The sequence below is a fragment of the Schistocerca nitens genome, chromosome 1 (assembly GCF_023898315.1).
Source record: "Schistocerca nitens isolate TAMUIC-IGC-003100 chromosome 1, iqSchNite1.1, whole genome shotgun sequence".
NCBI classification, from domain to species: Eukaryota; Metazoa; Arthropoda; class Insecta; order Orthoptera; family Acrididae; genus Schistocerca; species Schistocerca nitens.
In genome coordinates, this window is record NC_064614.1 from 182,421,783 (window position 1) to 182,439,735 (window position 17,953).

At 46.3% G+C, this 17,953-nt stretch overlaps 1 protein-coding gene and 1 non-coding gene across 2 annotated transcripts in view; both read left to right on the plus strand.

The window, feature by feature from the left end:
• Nucleotides 1-17,953, plus strand: part of LOC126235491 (acid sphingomyelinase-like phosphodiesterase 3a) — a 513,776-nt gene that overhangs the window by 407,228 nt on the left and 88,595 nt on the right. The window contains exon 5 of the mRNA XM_049944243.1: nt 15,854-16,059. Within this exon, the coding sequence (XP_049800200.1) occupies nt 15,854-16,059 (206 nt within the window). The remainder of the gene's footprint in view (nt 1-15,853; nt 16,060-17,953) is intronic.
• Nucleotides 8,484-8,567, plus strand: Trnap-cgg (transfer RNA proline (anticodon CGG)). Its single transcript has one exon. It is a non-coding gene; the product is annotated as a tRNA-Pro (tRNA).

Below are 17,953 nucleotides of genomic sequence, written 5' to 3' on the forward strand. Positions count from 1 at the left end.
GATTGTACCGAAATCTCCTGAGGAGATTTCGAGAGGCTGAGAAGACGAAACTTTCCAAGAGGTGGTTTTTGCCCTGGAACTCCACTCACTTCGCACAAGGCACTGTCATACACAATGCTTCTTTAGTCTATCAAATTTTGCCTAATTCCCTACATTCTCCATCTAGTGACGGCTTTCCCTTTCCTTCATTGTGTGGCTGGCATTTCCAGAATGCTGATGAGGTAATTTTGGTGGTGAGAGACTTCTTGAGCAGCTCGAAATCATACTTCTGCAAATGTCTCCTCCAAGTCATCTTTCGTTGGGAAAAATGTGTCACATTGAAGGGCGAATAAGTAACCAGGACTACACACTAACACTTTTCATGGTCCTGTCGGTTTCTTCGAAGGTTAATTAAAATGTTATGACCATTCCTTGTGTGACTATCACGCCCCGCAGGCAATCTAAAGCTTTAGAAAAAACAATCTTCCTAAATCGTGTCAGAATGGGTTGAAGTACACACTACGAAAATGAGTGTGTTTGTGTGGCCCCACAGGTCGTCTTACGTACGAACCATATTTGGAACGTCAATCGCTGAGGTTCTGGGGTATAGAATACACTAATATCCGTGTGTTGTGGCCAACGGTTGAGCGTAACGGATTGTAAAGGATCCTTAATTTTTCCCGGAGTCCATGTTCCACACATCGTCCTGCATCGCATTCATAAGGGAAATTAGTCTTATGACGCTTTAGTCGGTATACACTCCTGGAAATTGAAATAAGAACACCGTGAATTCATTGTCCCAGGAAGGGGAAACTTTATTGACACATTCCTGGGGTCAGATACATCACATGATCACACTGACAGAACCACAGGCACATAGACACAGGCAACAGAGCATGCACAATGTCGGCACTAGTAAAGTGTATATCCACCTTTCGCAGCAATGCAGGCTGCTATTCTCCCATGGAGACGATCGTAGAGATGCTGGATGTAGTCCTGTGGAACGGCTTGCCATGCCATTTCCACCTGGCGCCTCAGTTGGACCAGCGTTCGTGCTGGACGTGCAGACCGCGTGAGACGACGCTTCATCCAGTCCCAAACATGCTCAATGGGGGACAGATCCGGAGATCTTGCTGGCCAGGGTAGTTGACTTACACCTTCTAGAGCACGTTGGGTGGCACGGGATACATGCGGACGTGCATTGTCCTGTTGGAACAGCAAGTTCCCTTGCCGGTCTAGGAATGGTAGAACGATGGGTTCGATGACGGTTTGGATGTACCGTGCACTATTCAGTGTCCCCTCGACGATCACCAGTGGTGTACGGCCAGTGTAGGAGATCGCTCCCCACACCATGATGCCGAGTGTTGGCCCTGTGTGCCTCGGTCGTATGCAGTCCTGATTGTGGCGCTCACCTGCACGGCGACAAACACGCATACGACCATCATTGGCACCAAGGCAGAAGCGACTCTCATCGCTGAAGACAACACGTCTCCATTCGTCCCTCCATTCACGCTTGTCGCGACACCACTGGAGGCGGGCTGCACGATGTTGGGGCGTGAGCGGAAGACGGCCTAACGGTGTGCGGGACCGTAGCCCAGCTTCATGGAGACGGTTGCGAATGGTCCTCGCGGATACCCCAGGAGCAACAGTGTCCCTAATTTGCTGGGAAGTGGCGGTGCGGTCCCCTACGGCACTGCGTAGGATCCTACGGTCTTGGCGTGCATCCGTGCGTCGCTGCGGTCCGGTCCCAGGTCGACGGGCACGTGCACCTTCCGCCGACCACTGGCGACAACATCGATGTACTGTGGAGACCTCACGTCCCACGTGTTGAGCAATTCGGCGGTACGTCCACCCGGCCTCCCGCATGCCCACTATACGCCCTCGCTCAAAGTCCGTCAACTGCACATACGGTTCACGTACACGCTGTCGCGGCATGCTACCAGTGCTAAAGACTTTGATGGAGCTCCGTATGCCACGGCAAACTGGCTGACACTGACGGCGGCGGTGCACAAATGCTGCGCAGCTAGCGCCATTCGACGGCCAACACCGCGGTTCCTGGTGTGTCCGCTGTGCCGTGCGTGTGATCATTGCTTGTACAGCCCTCTCGCAGTGTCCGGAGCAAGTATGGTGGGTCTGACACACCGGTGTCAATGTGTTCTTTTTTCCATTTCCAGGAGTGTATATATCATTACTGTACATTTAAGGCGAATTTTGTTCTCAAGAAGCGAGGAAGCACTTGGTGTTCAATTGTGAGTCAGGGAGAGGGTAATGTGTGGAATGCTACTCGAACAAATGATCATTAAAGTTATTGCTAATTTTTGACAAGAACACAGACCACTTGATCTATGCTGCAAATAACATTTTGTAAGCAGTATGTGATTTTTTTTATTTTTCTCTTAGACTGTTTATTATTTATCACTGTCAATCACAGCCAACCCTGTATCTTATATCCGCCAGTCTAGTAGAACAGCCGGCCGCGGTAGCCAAGCGGTTCTAGGCGTTTCAGTCCGGAACCGCGCGACTGCTACGGTCGCAGGTTCGAATCCTGCCTCGGGCATGTATGTGTGTGACGTCCTTAGATTAGTTAGGTTTAAGTAGTTCTAAGTTCTAGGGGACTGATGAATTCCGATGTTAAGTTCCACGGTGCTCAGAGCCATTTTCTAGTAGAACAGTGAGATCGACTTCCTTGTTTTCCATCCCACCCCTTCCATTTCATGTCCCGATTATTCTCTGGCAGGAATCAATCTTTTCAAAATATAGGAAACAGTAATGGAACGAATCTCACATAAGTGTCACCTTATCTTGATATACATAATTGTACACAAACCAGTTGGATGACAGTACCTTCTCCATAATATTTTATCTTATTTACGTATTTATTGATCCATGAGAAGATAGCAACTCAATTAAAAAATGATCGTCTGACATTGGTGGTGGGGAGGCCACATCAGAGACAGTTCGGCCGCCGAGTGCATTTCAGCAGACGCCACATTAGGCGACTCTCGTGCCAGTGATGAGGATGAAACGGATGATGAGGACGACACAGCACTCAGCACACGAGCGGGGAACATTTCCAACCCGAACGGGAATCGAACACGGGGCCGCTGTTACTTGGGAGGCAAGCACGTTACCACTCAGCTAAGCAAGCAGACACAACTAAATTAATTGGTATGTAATTGGTCTCTTACGTCTCTCTCTGTACCCTCGTGTCCTCTCGGTCTCCCCTCCCCCATTCCCCGATCCCACCATCCTGGGGGTGGGTTGGGGGGCGGGGGAGGGGTCCAACAGCGTTAGAGTGTCGATGCATTTCGGCCAATGGGCTCCACGTGGAGCAGTAGTTCATACTATCAGATACCTGTGCAACACAAGGGCCACTTGCGTCGAGTACTTCGAGCAATAATCAGGATGAAACGCATTCAACACGAGCAAATAGCCAGGTAAGAAGATTACAACAGTCTGCGTTAGAGCTCCCAGACCTGCTGGCGTTCGATCGACCCCTGCCAGTAGCAGCAGCATAGAAACTGCACAAGAGTACTAATTCTATCAGAACGTTGCCAGACAGGGACTCTGAAACTGTTATCGACATCCAGAATGTGTAGCAAAGTTGGAACGAAGTGAGATATAAGTGATTAGGATTAGACTACCCGTGTGGCAGGACTGAATACATTGAAAGAAAACTTATTGATGAGTACTGTTCTCTGCTTACGCCAATTAAGTGATAAAAGGTAAAGCAGTAGTAGTGGACATGTATGGAGAGGTAATGCTGCAGTGATGGTGCAGCCAGATACATCGTACATTCAAGTGTAGTGCATTTATGTGACCTGTAATATACATTAATGACTGTGTCAGACAAACTGTGTCGCTGGCAGCAGCATGTTAGAGAAGCATTTGACGACTGTATTACGTATCTGCAAGCCAGAAGAGTGAGGTTGGACCAGCTAGATCTGTGTATCAGAACGTGTATTCCTCATGTGCCACGATCCATGAAAGCTGATCCTTTAAGTTTGGATGTGGAATTCACTGAGGGAATCTTAGTGTATGTAATTGCTCTGATAGGACTGAATGCAATCCAAGCTGAATTGAATGCACGTAAAACAGAAATGTTTGGTGTGTGTGTGTGTGGGGGGGGGGGGGGGCGGATGTCTGTTCAGAACTCGCTTCCTTATATTTTTGTGACTCCCGTCATCATTAATATATGAAAAATTTATAGGCATCGAAAGAGGATATTTCAAAAATAAACAGGAAGAAAAAGAAAATGAACATTTTTTATTAATCATACACATACTTTTTTTATTACATATTTACAATCTATATTTCCAAAAAGCTCTTTGTTATTACTTTCAATTACAATATATTTACAAAGAAATATTTTTGTAATTTCATTTCATAACTACATCATAGATTTATAAGTGATTGTTTAGTTATTTGCTTTCATTTAGATTGTGTATGCAGGAATAAACACTCATTAATCATTAATAGCAGAGAGAGAGAGACAGTGTGAGAAAGGTGATATTTATTATATATATTATATTTACAGAAGTAACAAGAGCAGCAGCAGCAACTGTAGGAACCACACACACACACACACACACACACACACACACACACACACACACACACACGCACTCACACACAGATTCATAAATACTTATGACAGGCAGACTCACACTGCCACTACTCGGCATGCAAACATGTCCCTCACTGTATTCACAAATAAATACCTCATCCACATAACAGGAATTCAGTCACATTCTGGTGAATAGAGTCTGAGAATGATAGAGCACTAGTCTCGTCTTCATGGACGAATAGCTTGTTGTCATGCCGTGAAGAAACAGACTTTCGGTTGCGAGTGGTGTGGATCACATGACCTCGCGATCGAAAGACTACTTGGCGCACCATATATACTGGCTTAGGTGCAGCACCACACTGAGGTCGCCTGCTGCACACCCTTACCCCGCCTTTGGGTGGCACAAGTACAGGGTGATAATTACAACTATATGAAATGAAATCGTCATAGTTTCTGACCGGTTTGCGTTATGACGTTCTAACTGCACGGTTGGCCGCGGGGCACGATGGGAATTAGTATGCGCATTGATGTTTGGTTTAGCGACAAACCCCACTTTCATTTGGATGGATTCGTCGATAAGCAAAATTGGCGCATTTAGGGGGACTGCATTTCGCGAGCAATAAGTCTCTTCACTCTCAACAGCTGACTGTGTGGTGTGCTATGTCCATTCACGGAATTATCGGTGCGATATTCCTTGAGGGCACGGTGACTACCCAACGGTACGTGAAACTTTTGGAAGATGATTTCATCCCCTTTACCCAAAGTGACTCTGATCTGGACAAGATGTGGTTCATGCAAGCCAGAGCTCGACCGCATCGAAGCAGGGGAGTGACGTCCTGGAGGAGCACTTTGGAGACCGCATTCTGGCTCTGGGGTACCCAGAGGCCACTGGCATGGGCCTCGATTGGCCATATTCTCGGGATCTGAACACATGAGACTCCTTTTTGTTGGGCTATGTTAAAGAAAAGTGTACAACAATAGTTCCAAAACAATGGCAAAGCTGAAAACAGCTACACAGGAGGTCATCGACAGCAACGACGTTCCGATACTTCAGCGGATCAAGCAGAATTTCGCTATTCGTCTGCGCCACATCGACGCCAATGATGGCGGAGGTTATCGAACGTAACATAACGTAAATCCGATTATCTGTAGTTATATTTACATGTCGGATAATGTGTGCGCACGCCATAGTTTGTAACTAAGTTGCCTTTTTCCATACAGTTCATTAATTGTCACTCAGTATCTATAGGGTATCCATACGCTATAGATAAGAGAACTGCAGACTTCACAATCACTCCAGCGTTCGCGCGGGCCACTGTGGCCGAGCGGTTCTAGGCGTTTCAGTCCGGAACCGCGCTACTGCTACGGTTGCAGGTTCGAATCCTGCCTCGGGCATGGATATGTGTGTTGTCCTTAGGTTAGTTAGGTTTAAGTAGTGCTAAGTCTAGGGGACTGATGACCTCAGATGTTAAGTCCCATAGTGCTTAGAGCTATTTGAACCATTTGAGCCGTTCGCCTTGTCTTTCTTCAGATCGATAATCTTACTATTTTGCGATGTTACACAGTAAGAATTATCACCCCGAATCCGGATTTGCCGAATTCCCCGGAAAGGTAACTAATTACTTCATACCGATAATGGTCATGCACCCAGCATATGAGACTTCACGTAACCACATAAAGTAACTTTGGATTATCAAGGAGCTGCTTAGCGAACTTTAAAAGAAAGTGGTACATGTGGAATTTAGAGAGGTCCAGCACACACATATCTACATAGATAGGCTTCGTAAATCGCACTGAAACTTTAGCTATCTCCATAGAGTCTAGTCCTTTATTGAAGATTATGATCAGCTCAGAATTTGGCCTGGCGTGATAATCTTGAGCGCCATTACGCCCCTCCCAACGTTAAACTAAACGTATAACACTGTATTCCCTAACATTTCCCATATACTATGTCAAGCTGCATTTCCCATATGCTATGTCAAGCTGCTCGAACAAATTATCCCTAAAGTTATTGCTAATCTTTGGCAAGAACACAGACCACTTGATCTTTCGTGCAAACAACATTTTATTAGCAGTATGTGAGTAACCATTTTCTGCAATGTAGTCAGATCTCTGTTGTCTGTGAGTTGAGAGCAGTCCTCTACCCTTCGGCTAATAGGTTGCTCAGCATCGCGGTATTTTAAATTTTACTGTTCTGTGTGTGTGTGTGGTTTGAGGTTTTCGGGTGCTAAACACCATGGTCATCAGCGCCCAAACGCATAGAAACAAGAACACATGCGGTGAAGGGACGAAGACGGACAGCGAACAAGGAGAACGGCTAAAAGACACAGACCTGACGCAGTTCCAAATCCTCACATACAGAGGCAAAACAAGAGGAGAAGGAACGCACTAAAAAGGAACACAAGGAAAAGAGAACAGAAATCTACGTGAAACAAGTAGGTAATCGTGACTGGCTGACCTCTTACCTAAAACCTGGGTGAGCCATTCACCCAGCAGTACAGTAAAAATCCTCTCCTTAAAATCCGAGGCAACAAATTGGACAGGACACAAAACCGTAAGACATTAACCACACTTTCGTTTAATGCCAGAAATAGAAAATCATTACAAACATTTTCAAGTTATTAAAGGAAAATATGTTGGGAAATTCGAATTGAATTCCTGTTATTAATTGCTGTGTAATGAGCACACAGGTTGGCTGACACTGCCACTGTAATTTGGCCATAACATTACACAGTTTGACAGATCTCTTCCGTCGTGAGGCGTGTGAATACACTGTTGATCCGAATAATGCAGTTCAAATGTGGTTCTGAGATACCCAGTCATATATTATCAAAACTCAATTGAAACCCACTCTAAAACTATATCGAAAGGCCGAAATATATATTGAAATTTTCTTCCTGTGTTAATGCGCACATGACTGTCAAAAATGTTGATAAAGTAGAATGGAAAATCTGCCTAATGCGAAACACTACTTTTCCTTCAGGTGTCCGTCTTCAAGGACATTATACGCTACCATCAGCGAGTATTTACTTTACCCTTTTCTTTGAAAAAGTTAGCAAAGGCTGTCAGATTTTGAAGATAATTCGTAAGGAGAAGGGAAACATATTTTTAAAAGCAGGAATGATAAATGTAGACCATATTGGAGCATATTTTAAAATCCTGAAGCACATTAATCCATTTTGTTGTCATACAAATTTCTATAAAATTGATGGCAAGCTCATAGATAAACATATTCAACCTCAGCCGATGCTTGCGCGTTGAGAGCCGTACGATTTTCACAGAATTCTTGTGGTGTTCTGGTATCGGAAAGAAATGAAATAATCCTACGGCATTGTTGGCCCCCATCTGGGGAAATTCGGCCGCTGAGCGCAAGTCTTATTTCAGTCGACGCCATATGGGGCGACTTGCATGCCGGTGATAGAGATGCATTCATTGTGAGGACAACACAACACCCAGTGCACGAGCGGAGAAAATCACCAACCCGGCCGGTAATCTAACCCGGGCCTGCTGCATGGGAGGCAAGCACGTTACCACTCAGCTGAGCAGACGTACATCGGAAAGAGAATTCCTAGCAACACACTTTTTTTTGCACATCGTCAGTAGAACTTACAAGCTGCTACTGTTCAACATCATTCCGCACTATTAACATGAGAAAAAAATACTCGTTATCTTCTGTATTATCACCTTTTTTGTCCTTCTCAGGCAACCTCCATTAAAATTGTTTTCGTTTCAAAATTTGCTCCAAACTTGGCTTCACGACTTCCTTGCCGTCCAGTAATCGGATGCTTTGTGTGAAACAGCAGCAGCCTGCTTACTCAATAGCCCCTGTCGTCCGGAACAAATAGATTGGTAACATGCTCCCCTCTGCCCCGTCTATCTGCTCCAATGATCCACAAAAGTCGTAAGAGACCTCAGTCATCAAGACAATCCTGCGCCGGCCGGAGTGGCCGAGCGGTTCTAGGCGCTACGGTTCGGAACCGCGCGACCGCTACGGTCGCAGGTTCGAATCCTGCCTCGGGCATGGATGTGTGTGATGTCCTTAGGTTAGTTAGGTTTAAGTAGTTCTAGGTTCTAGAGGACTGATGACCTCAGAAGTTAAGTCCCATAGTGCTCGGAGCCATTTGAACCAATCCGGCCATCGGCATTTGTCTCGAACAGACGGTACTTAGAGTACACCCATCTTCACTCGGAGGAATAGTGTCCCATCCACCGAGTATCCGCTATATGATAGCGATTAAATGTACGAACATCTCACAGTTTGCCCACCCTGCAGTTCTCGGTGAAACTGACGGCTGACACGGCGACAGACAAGATCACCTGTTGCACATACCACGGTGACAGGACCGCTGTCTTTTGAAACACGGGAGTTTTACAGGAGGATTCTTTCACTATGCAGTGCAGTACACACACTACCTGACCAAAAATATCGGGACACAATATGTGATGCCGAATTGAACGCCAAACGTCTCGAGAAGTGTACCGGCTAATATGAAAGAAGTAGGGAAGGAGCAACAGTAGAATGGGTCGGTCAGGAGAGCTCACAGGGAGCTAAAAAGATGTGCAATAATGGTCCACCTGCTCCTCGTAAACCGCGATGGTAGTGGAGGTGTAAAGTGTGAAGCCCATGGGTGGCTGGAAACAAGTGGTTTGGACTGACGTATCACGTTATAGCCGATGGAAGTGTTTGGGTTTGGCTAGCACCTGGAGAACGTTACCTGTCGTCATGTGTAGTGCCAACAGCGAAGCACGAAGGTTGTAGTTTAGTGGTATGGAAGCTTTCTTTAATGACTGGGATTTGGTCACCTTATTTTGTTTAAGAAACCATAAAATAAGGAAGGATACTGAAATGCCCTGCTTAACCCGCAGGACAGGACAGATAGAATAAATTGTGGGAAGGTGCCAAAATAACGGGCTGTCAGTTACACTTGAACATACGACTTTATTCTTTGATCAAACATTACAAGAGCCCAAAATTTTTTTTAAACGCACAGCTTTAATCCTTGGAACTTAATCAGCGCCTGAAAGCCACTTTAATTTAAAAACGACCGAAGGCCAATAACTTAAAATACAAGCATAATAAGAAATTTAAAAGGCAATCCTTATCTTAAAACAGTTCTTTAATTAGGCTGAAGTAAACAAGTTAAATTCAAATCAGCTGAAGGTCGAATACTTAAAACTGCAAAACGTTCATTTTTTTTAAATACCAAAGTCCTTATGTGAAACAGTTCTTTCATTTAGGCTGAAGGTCTTAAGAACAAACAACTGAATCTCTAACCGGCTGAAGGCCGAAGACTTAAAAATTCAATAGGTTGAAGTAAACAAGTTAAATTCAAATCGGCTGAAGGCTGAAGACATAAAAATTCAAAATATTTTTAAAATGCCAAAGGGCTTACATGAAACAGTACTTTAAACTAGGCTGAAGGCCTTAAGAGTAAAAAACTCTAATTTAAGACACAGAACCGGCTAGAAGCCGTACAAGTACCAACAACAAGAACGAATTAAAAAAAAAATAAGGCAGTACACACAGGGGCGTCCAGATGTTCGAGGGCCGACCTGTAATTCAAACACTAGCGCTCGCTTAGGTGAGACAGGCAGTTGGGCCAACCATTCACGATCCGACGACAACCCAACCGACCGACAGTCAGTGGATCAACCGACAAGATAACTTTCACTTCACCCGACCAGGGCACAACAGGGAGTTCAACGGAACAACGTAGAAGATATTGGCGCCCACAACCAATCAAACACTGAGCAGTCAAACTAGACACCGTGCTGGACAGTAACAACACGATGAGGAAACTACACTGCCTGAAATTTACGTCAACGCCCAGGGCAGGTAACCGGAACTTTAACGGTCCCACAAGGCAGAAGATTCCGCTGGTGCACTGCAGTTCAAATAACCGTATACAATGAAACACCACCGGAGGGTGGCTAGAATTTTCCAACTTGAAAACCATCTTGTTGCTCGCGGGAATATCCCAACAGTCGACAACGACACAATGTGAACAGTCTTGACTTGCTGGTAGGTTAAATCAAAACTCAACTTTCGTGTCCAGGGTCGGTGAGCTACGGACCTCGTGGCAATGCGAACAGCGCCACACTCTCCAACACCACGTAGAGACCGCCAGCGGGCCCCACCACACTACACCCCGCCGAGAATTCCTCACTGCTCCACGCCAACCGACAGACTCTTCAGAGCCAGTACACCGACAACGTTTAAAATAACTTGTCAGTCAAAATCACACAAACTACACACAATTTAATGAACGCTTGCACGAAGAACCAGACAATGTGACTGTACAATAACAGGGACGAATCACGAGTAGGCACACACAGCCAACCCATAAGCGATCGCCGGCCAAATACACGTCGTCCGGCAAGACGATCGACCGACGACCAACCAATGTCGTCGCCACTCCAATCATGTGTGTCGGAAGCCGTCGGGCGATTCATGGCGGTACGGACCTCACTGTTGCCGCGCCCTGACTGAACTTGTGCCAATTATGAACTCAAACACTGCCATGTCCGAACTGCTGGCGTGTTCCAACTGACTCACTACACACGATGACCAGGAAGTAATAGCAGTCAGTAAAGATAATACGGGAGGGCCTATATCGATAAGCGCTGCTGCTGCCACTCACGGGCAGGCATGGCAGTAACTCAGTGACACCAGTAATTGCAAATTAACATAATGAGGTGGTAGTACGGTAAAACACGGTGTTACATGAGAGATGGAACGAACACGAGCCACGCATGGCTCAGATACAAACATGTTTTGCACCAGTATATATTGCGTACAATAGAGGAAGAGCCCGGAAACTGTGACAATACACTCTCTCATTAAGCAGAATCCATGAGGCAATCGTTTGTGTAGAGTAACATTCCTGAAATGTACTGGCCTGCCCAGATTTCAGACCTGAAGCCCGCAGAGAACATCTGCGATGAATTAGAATGTCGACTTCGTTCAAGACCCTAGCGTCCAACATAACTAACTTCTCTTGTTTAATCTGTTGTAGTATGGGCTGCAGTTCCTCCAGAGCCATTCAGATATCCTTGAAAACGTCTCAGGCAAAGTTCAAGCCCTTATAATGGGGAAGGGTTGACACTTCATATGAGTGTGCATTAGTAGGCGCGCAGATACTTTTGATCAGGTGGCGTACGTTTTTTTGAAACATTCTGGCAGATCAGGCCTTTTGTGCTGGACCATAACTCAAACACAGAACCACGTAGGTCGCAAGAAATCATTTTACCGACTGAGCTATCTAGAACCAAGACGGCTCACCATCACAGTTTTACTTCCGCTGGGAAAATCTCTCCTACTTTCCTATCTTGTTGCGGGGACGGGTCTTGAGTCGTGCATTGATAGCACAGTAGTTACGAAATTTACTGTGACAGATAAGTTCTGCGTTCGAGTCCTGCTCCAGCACTTACACCTCCTTGGAAGTCCCAGAAAAGGAGATGTGTCTGATTCAATTGCTCATGAGTATTATGACTTGTTTGGCAGTGTTGGACTCAACTCTGTAGTCGAGATCGCTGACGCACGCTTATGCAGCGGCGTTTGAGTGGTGGGAAAGTCTCATTGCCAATATTTGACAGGCGAGGGGTGGAGGAGTGATGAATAGAGTTCCTGAACACCATTCTTTGCGCCAGTGTCCTGGATTACATTCCAAACTTCTCCGTAGTGTCACATGAAGTGAGAGCGTGTGACAGTGTTGAAGGTAATCCATCCTTAGGATGGGGACGTTACACTAAGTGGCGCCATTGGTGCAATACGAGAGGAGTAGTCTATGTGCCAGCTCCAGGATTCATCCTCTTTCTTCCCTTCGAGCATGACAACACAGACTCTTCACTGTCATCCACACGATACTGCTCCACACGTTACACGGCATAACGTGCATTATGGGCGAGGTTTTATAGAAGCTCGAAACTTAGCACGAACTTCAACGCGAGATGCTTTTAACAGTTTCCACAACGAAACTCTGTCTTAATCTGTCAGAAAACCGAGAGAGATTATGGTCATATACAAAGTACACCAGCGGCAAGACGCAATCAATACCTGCACTGTGCGATAATAATAGTGATGTCACTGATGACAGTGCCACTAAAACAGTGTTACTAGCTACGGTGTTGCGAAACACCTTCACCAAAGAAGGTGAAGCAAATATTCTAGAATTAGAATTTGGAACAACTGTCAACATAAGTAACTTAGAAACAGATGTCCTTCATGTAGCAAAGCAATCTAAATCTCTTAATAAAGGCAAGAACTCGAGTCCAGATAGTACACTCCTGGAAATTGAAATAAGAACACCGTGAATTCATTGTCCCAGGAAGGGGAAACTTTATTGACACATTCCTGGGGTCAGATACATCACATCATCACACTGACAGAACCACAGGCACATAGACACAGGCAACAGAGCATGCACAATGTCGGCACTAGTACAGTGTATATCCACCTTTCGCAGCAATGCAGGCTGCTATTCTCCCATGGAGACGATCGTAGAGATGCTGGATGTAGTCCTGTGGAACGGCTTGCCATGCCATTTCCACCTGGCGCCTCAGTTGGACCAGCGTTCGTGCTGGACGTGCAGACCGCGTGAGACGACGCTTCATCCAGTCCCAAACATGCTCAATGGGGGACAGATCCGGAGATCTAGCTGGCCAGGGTAGTTGACTTACACCTTCCAGAGCACATTGGGTGGCACGGGATACATGCGGACGTGCATTGTCCTGTTGGAACAGCAAGTTCCCTTGCTGGTCTAGGAATGGTAGAACGATGGGTTCGATGACGGTTTGGATGTACCGTGCACTATTCAGTGTCCCCTCGACGATCACCAGTGGTGTACGGCCAGTGTAGGAGATCGCTCCCCACACCATGATGCCGGGTGTTGGCCCTGTGTGCCTCGGTCGTATGCAGTCCTGATTGTGGCGCTCACCTGCACGGCGCCAAACACGCATACGACCATCTTTGGCACCAAGGCAGAAGCGACTCTCATCGCTGAAGACGACACGTCTCCATTCGTCCCTCCATTCACGCCTGTCGCGATACCACTGGAGGCGGGCTGCACGATGTTGGGGCGTGAGCGGAAGACGGCCTAACGATGTGCGGGACCGTAGCCCAGCTTCATGGAGACGGTTGCGAATGGTCCTCGCCGATACCCCAGGAGCAACAGTGTCCCTAATTTGCTGGGAAGTGGCGGTGCGGTCCCCTACGGCACTGCGTAGGATCCTACGGTCTTGGCGTGCATCCGTGCGTCGCTGCGGTCCGGTCCCAGGTCGACGGGCACGTGCACCTTCCGCCGACCACTGGCGACAACATCGATGTACTGTGGAGACCTCACGCCCCACGTGTTGAGCAATTCGGCGGTACGTCCACCCGGCCTCCCGCATGCCCACTATACGCCCTCGCTCAAAGTCCGTCAACTGCACATACGGTTCACGTCCACGCTGTCGCGGCATGCTACCAGTGTTAAAGACTGCGATGGAGCTCCGTATGCCACGGCAAACTGGCTGACACTGACGGCGGCGGTGCACAAATGCTGCGCAGCTAGCGCCATTCGACGGCCAACACCGCGGTTCCTGGTGTGTCCGCTGTGCCGTGCGTGTGATCATTGCTTGTACAGCCCTCTCGCAGTGTCCGGAGCAAGTATGGTGGGTCTGACACACCGGTGTCAATGTGTTCTTTTTTCCATTTCCAGGAGTGTATATCAGTCAGGTTCCTTTCAGAGTATGCTGATACAATAGCTCCATACTTGACAGTCATATACAACCGTTCGCTCCCATAGATCTGTACCTAATGACTGGAAAGTTTCACAGGTCACACAATTACACATGAAAGGAAGTGGGAGTAATCTGCTGAAATACAGTCGCATTACTTCGATCTGCAGTAGGATTTTGGAACATTTAATGTGTTAGAACGATTTATTGACAAGTAGTCATCACGGATTCAGAAAATTTCGTTCTTTTGAACCTTAATTAGCTCTTTCTTCTCATGAAGTAATCATCCTATCGACAGAGGATGAACCGATTCCATATTTTTAGATTTGCAGAAAGGCTTATAAGATGTTCCTCACAAGCGCATTCTAGTCAAACTGCATGCCAATGGTTTAACGGATCAGATGATTGCTTGATTCGTGATTTCGTGTCATAAAGGTCATAATTGGTTGCAATTTGCAGAAAGTCATCTAGTAAAAGAGAAGTAATATCTGGTGTTCCCCAAGGAAGTGTTACAGGCCGTCTGTTGCCCCCGATCTTCATAAATGATTTAGGAGACAATCTGAGCTGTTCTCTTAGATTGTTTGCAGATGATGCAGTCGTTTATCGAGTAGTAAAGACATCAGAGTATCAAAACCAATTGGAAAACGATTTAGACAAGGTATCTCGCGAAAAGTGGCAATTGATTCTAAATAATTAGAAGTTAGAAGTGGGAAGTCATCCACATGAGTACTAAAGGAAACTCGCTAAATTTCCGTTACACAATAAATCACACAGATCTAAAGGCTGTAGATTGAACTAAATACCTAAGGATTATAATTACAAATAACGTAAATAGGAACGATCACATAGATAATGTTGTGAGTAAAACAAACCTAAGGTTGCGATTTATAGTCAGTAACACTTAGAAAATGCAACTGCTTACACTACGCTTGTCTGTTATCTTGTGGCGTACTGCTGTGCGATTTGAGATCGCCTCCGGTGAGACTGACGGAAGGCATCGAAAAAGCTAAAAGAAGGGCAGTTCGTTTTGTACCATCGTGAAAGAGGGGAGAGAGTGCCACGGACGTGACACTTGAATTGGAGTGGCAGTCATTAAAACAAAGCCGTTTTTCGTTAAAGCAGGATCATCTCATGAAATTTCAGTCATCAACTTTTTCGTCCGATAGCGAAAATACTTTGAAGGTGCTCTCTTATATACACAGAAATGATCATAATCATAAAGCAGGCGAAAGCAGAGCTCGCACAGAAAGGTACAGGTGTTTGTTTTTCCCGTGCGCTATTCGAGAGTGGAATGGTAGAGAAATAGCTTGAAGTTGGTTCGATGAACCCTCTGCGAGGCACTTAATTGTGATTTGCAGAGCAATCATGTAGATGTATTTGTAGCAGTTAAAAAAAAAAAAGTAATGAGCACTCACCCCCTCTTATCATGAGCAGTCATGCAGGATTCGACATCTGCTGCCCTACACACATTCTCTGAGTGTGGGGCTAATTTGACTTTTGCTTTTTTCGATGTTGGGGCACCAAAAGCTGTGCTACTAGTGGTACAGCCCTGGCCACGATTGTTAAGTGCGCCTGTTGCTCTCTCCGCAGGGACGGCGCTTCGCACGTGGGCGCTCGAGGCCAGGAGCAGCAGCTATCGGCGTTGCAGAACATCACGGCGCTTCTGCGGCAGTCGTTCAGCAGCCAGTTCGTGTTCCCCGTGCTGGGTCACGAGGACGCGCCCGGCGCCTACCACAACCTCACGCAGCTCTGGAGCTACTGGCTGCCGTCCGAGGCGCTGCACACCATGCGCAAAGGTAAGGTATCGTGATAATTGAAGTCCGTAACGTACCTGGTTATTTATATAGTGGAATTGGCTGATGGAAAATTATTTTGTTACGTAGCCTGGTACGTTATTGTTGTTGTTTTCGTGGTCTTCAGTCCAGACACTTGTTTGATGCAGTCCGCAGCTCGTGGTCGTGTGGTGGCGTTCTCGCTTCCCACGCCCGTGTTCCCGGGTTCGATTCCCGGCGCGGTACCGAGCGAGGTGGCGCAGTGGTTAGCACACTGGACTCGCATTCGGGAGGACGACGGTTCAATCCCGCGTCCGGCCATCCTGATTTAGGTTTTCCGTGATTTCCCTAGATCGCTCCAGGCAAATGCCGGGATGGTTACTCTGAAAGGGCACGGCCGACTTCCTTCCCCATCCTTCCCTAATCCGATGAGACCGATGACCACGCTGTTTGGTCTCTTTCTCCGAAACAACCCCCCCCCCCCCCCCCCGGCGCGGTCAGGGATTTTCTCTGCCTCGTGATGACTGGGTGTTGTGTGCTGTCCTTAGGTTAGTTAGGTTTAAGTAGTTCTAAGTTCATGGGACTGATTACCATAGCTGTTAAGTCCCATAGTGCTCAGAGCCATTTGAACCATTTTCTTTGTTTGATGCAGCTCTCCATGTCACTCTATCCTGTGCAAGCTTCTTCATCTCCCACTACCTACTGCAACCTATATCCTTCTGAATCTGCTTAGTGTATTCACCTCTTACTCTTCCTCTACGAGTTAACCGCCCCCCCCCCCCCCGTACTAAATTGGTGATTCCTTGATGCCTCAGCGTCTGACCTACCAAAAGATCCCTTCTTCCAGTCAGGCTGTACCACAAATTTTTCTTTTCCCCAATTCTGTTCAGTGCCTCCTCATTAGTTACGCGATCTAACGATCTAATCTTCAGCATTATTCTGTAGCATCACGTTTCAAAAGCTTCTATTCTCTTCTTGTCTAAACTGTTTATCGTCCATGTTTCACTTCCGTACATGTCTATACTCCATACAAGGGCTTCCCAACCTTTTCAGCTGGTGGACCCCTTCTTCAGTCCAAAATCCATGGCGGACCCCTAGTCTGTTCCCAATGCCCCCCCTTCCCCCCCCCCCCCACCCGAAGTATCAATAGTCTTTGGTTTAGAGATGAATAAAAACAACTTGAAGGTCAAAAATGGACTTATGAAATAGGTAGTGCACTGACAGAGCAAGTTTAACATTTAATGATGCCTGGGGCCGCATACGTGCCAGCGAGTGCTGTGATTGGTCGACAAAGCTCGCTCCGCTCATGTGTAAAAGATTTCAGCGCATCTACCGCCATGAGCCGGCGCACAGACGACCTCCGTATTGTTGCGAAACAGTCGGATCAGAAAAGCCGCATTCTCCGGCACTAAACTGTGTATGCATTCTCACTTAGAAACCGCAAAGGCTGCTTGGGAATACGATCTGAAGTGAAAGTACACATTTTTTTCAAACGAATAAAAAGTCATGAATTTGATTTTCACAATTTTATTCAATAATTTTACTCATTATTTTACAAGAATTGGTGAAAGGTGGCCCCGAAACCCCTAGAAAGAGCCGGCGGACCCCTAATGGGTCCTCGGACCATACGTTGGCAAGCCCTGCTCCATACAAATACTTTCAGAAAAGACTTCCTGACATTTAAAACCAAACGCGATGATAAAAAAATTTCTTTTCTTCGGAAACGCTTTCCTTGGCATTGACAGTCTACCATTTTATATCCTCTCTGCTTCGACCATGATCAGTTATTTATTATATGAATTTAAATTGAGACTTAATTATAGAAGATATCTCGGTTCACTGCCTGAATTGACCTACCAAGCAACAACCTGAATGTTTGCTTGGAAAGAAAAAAACAATTAGCGGATAGGCCTCAATT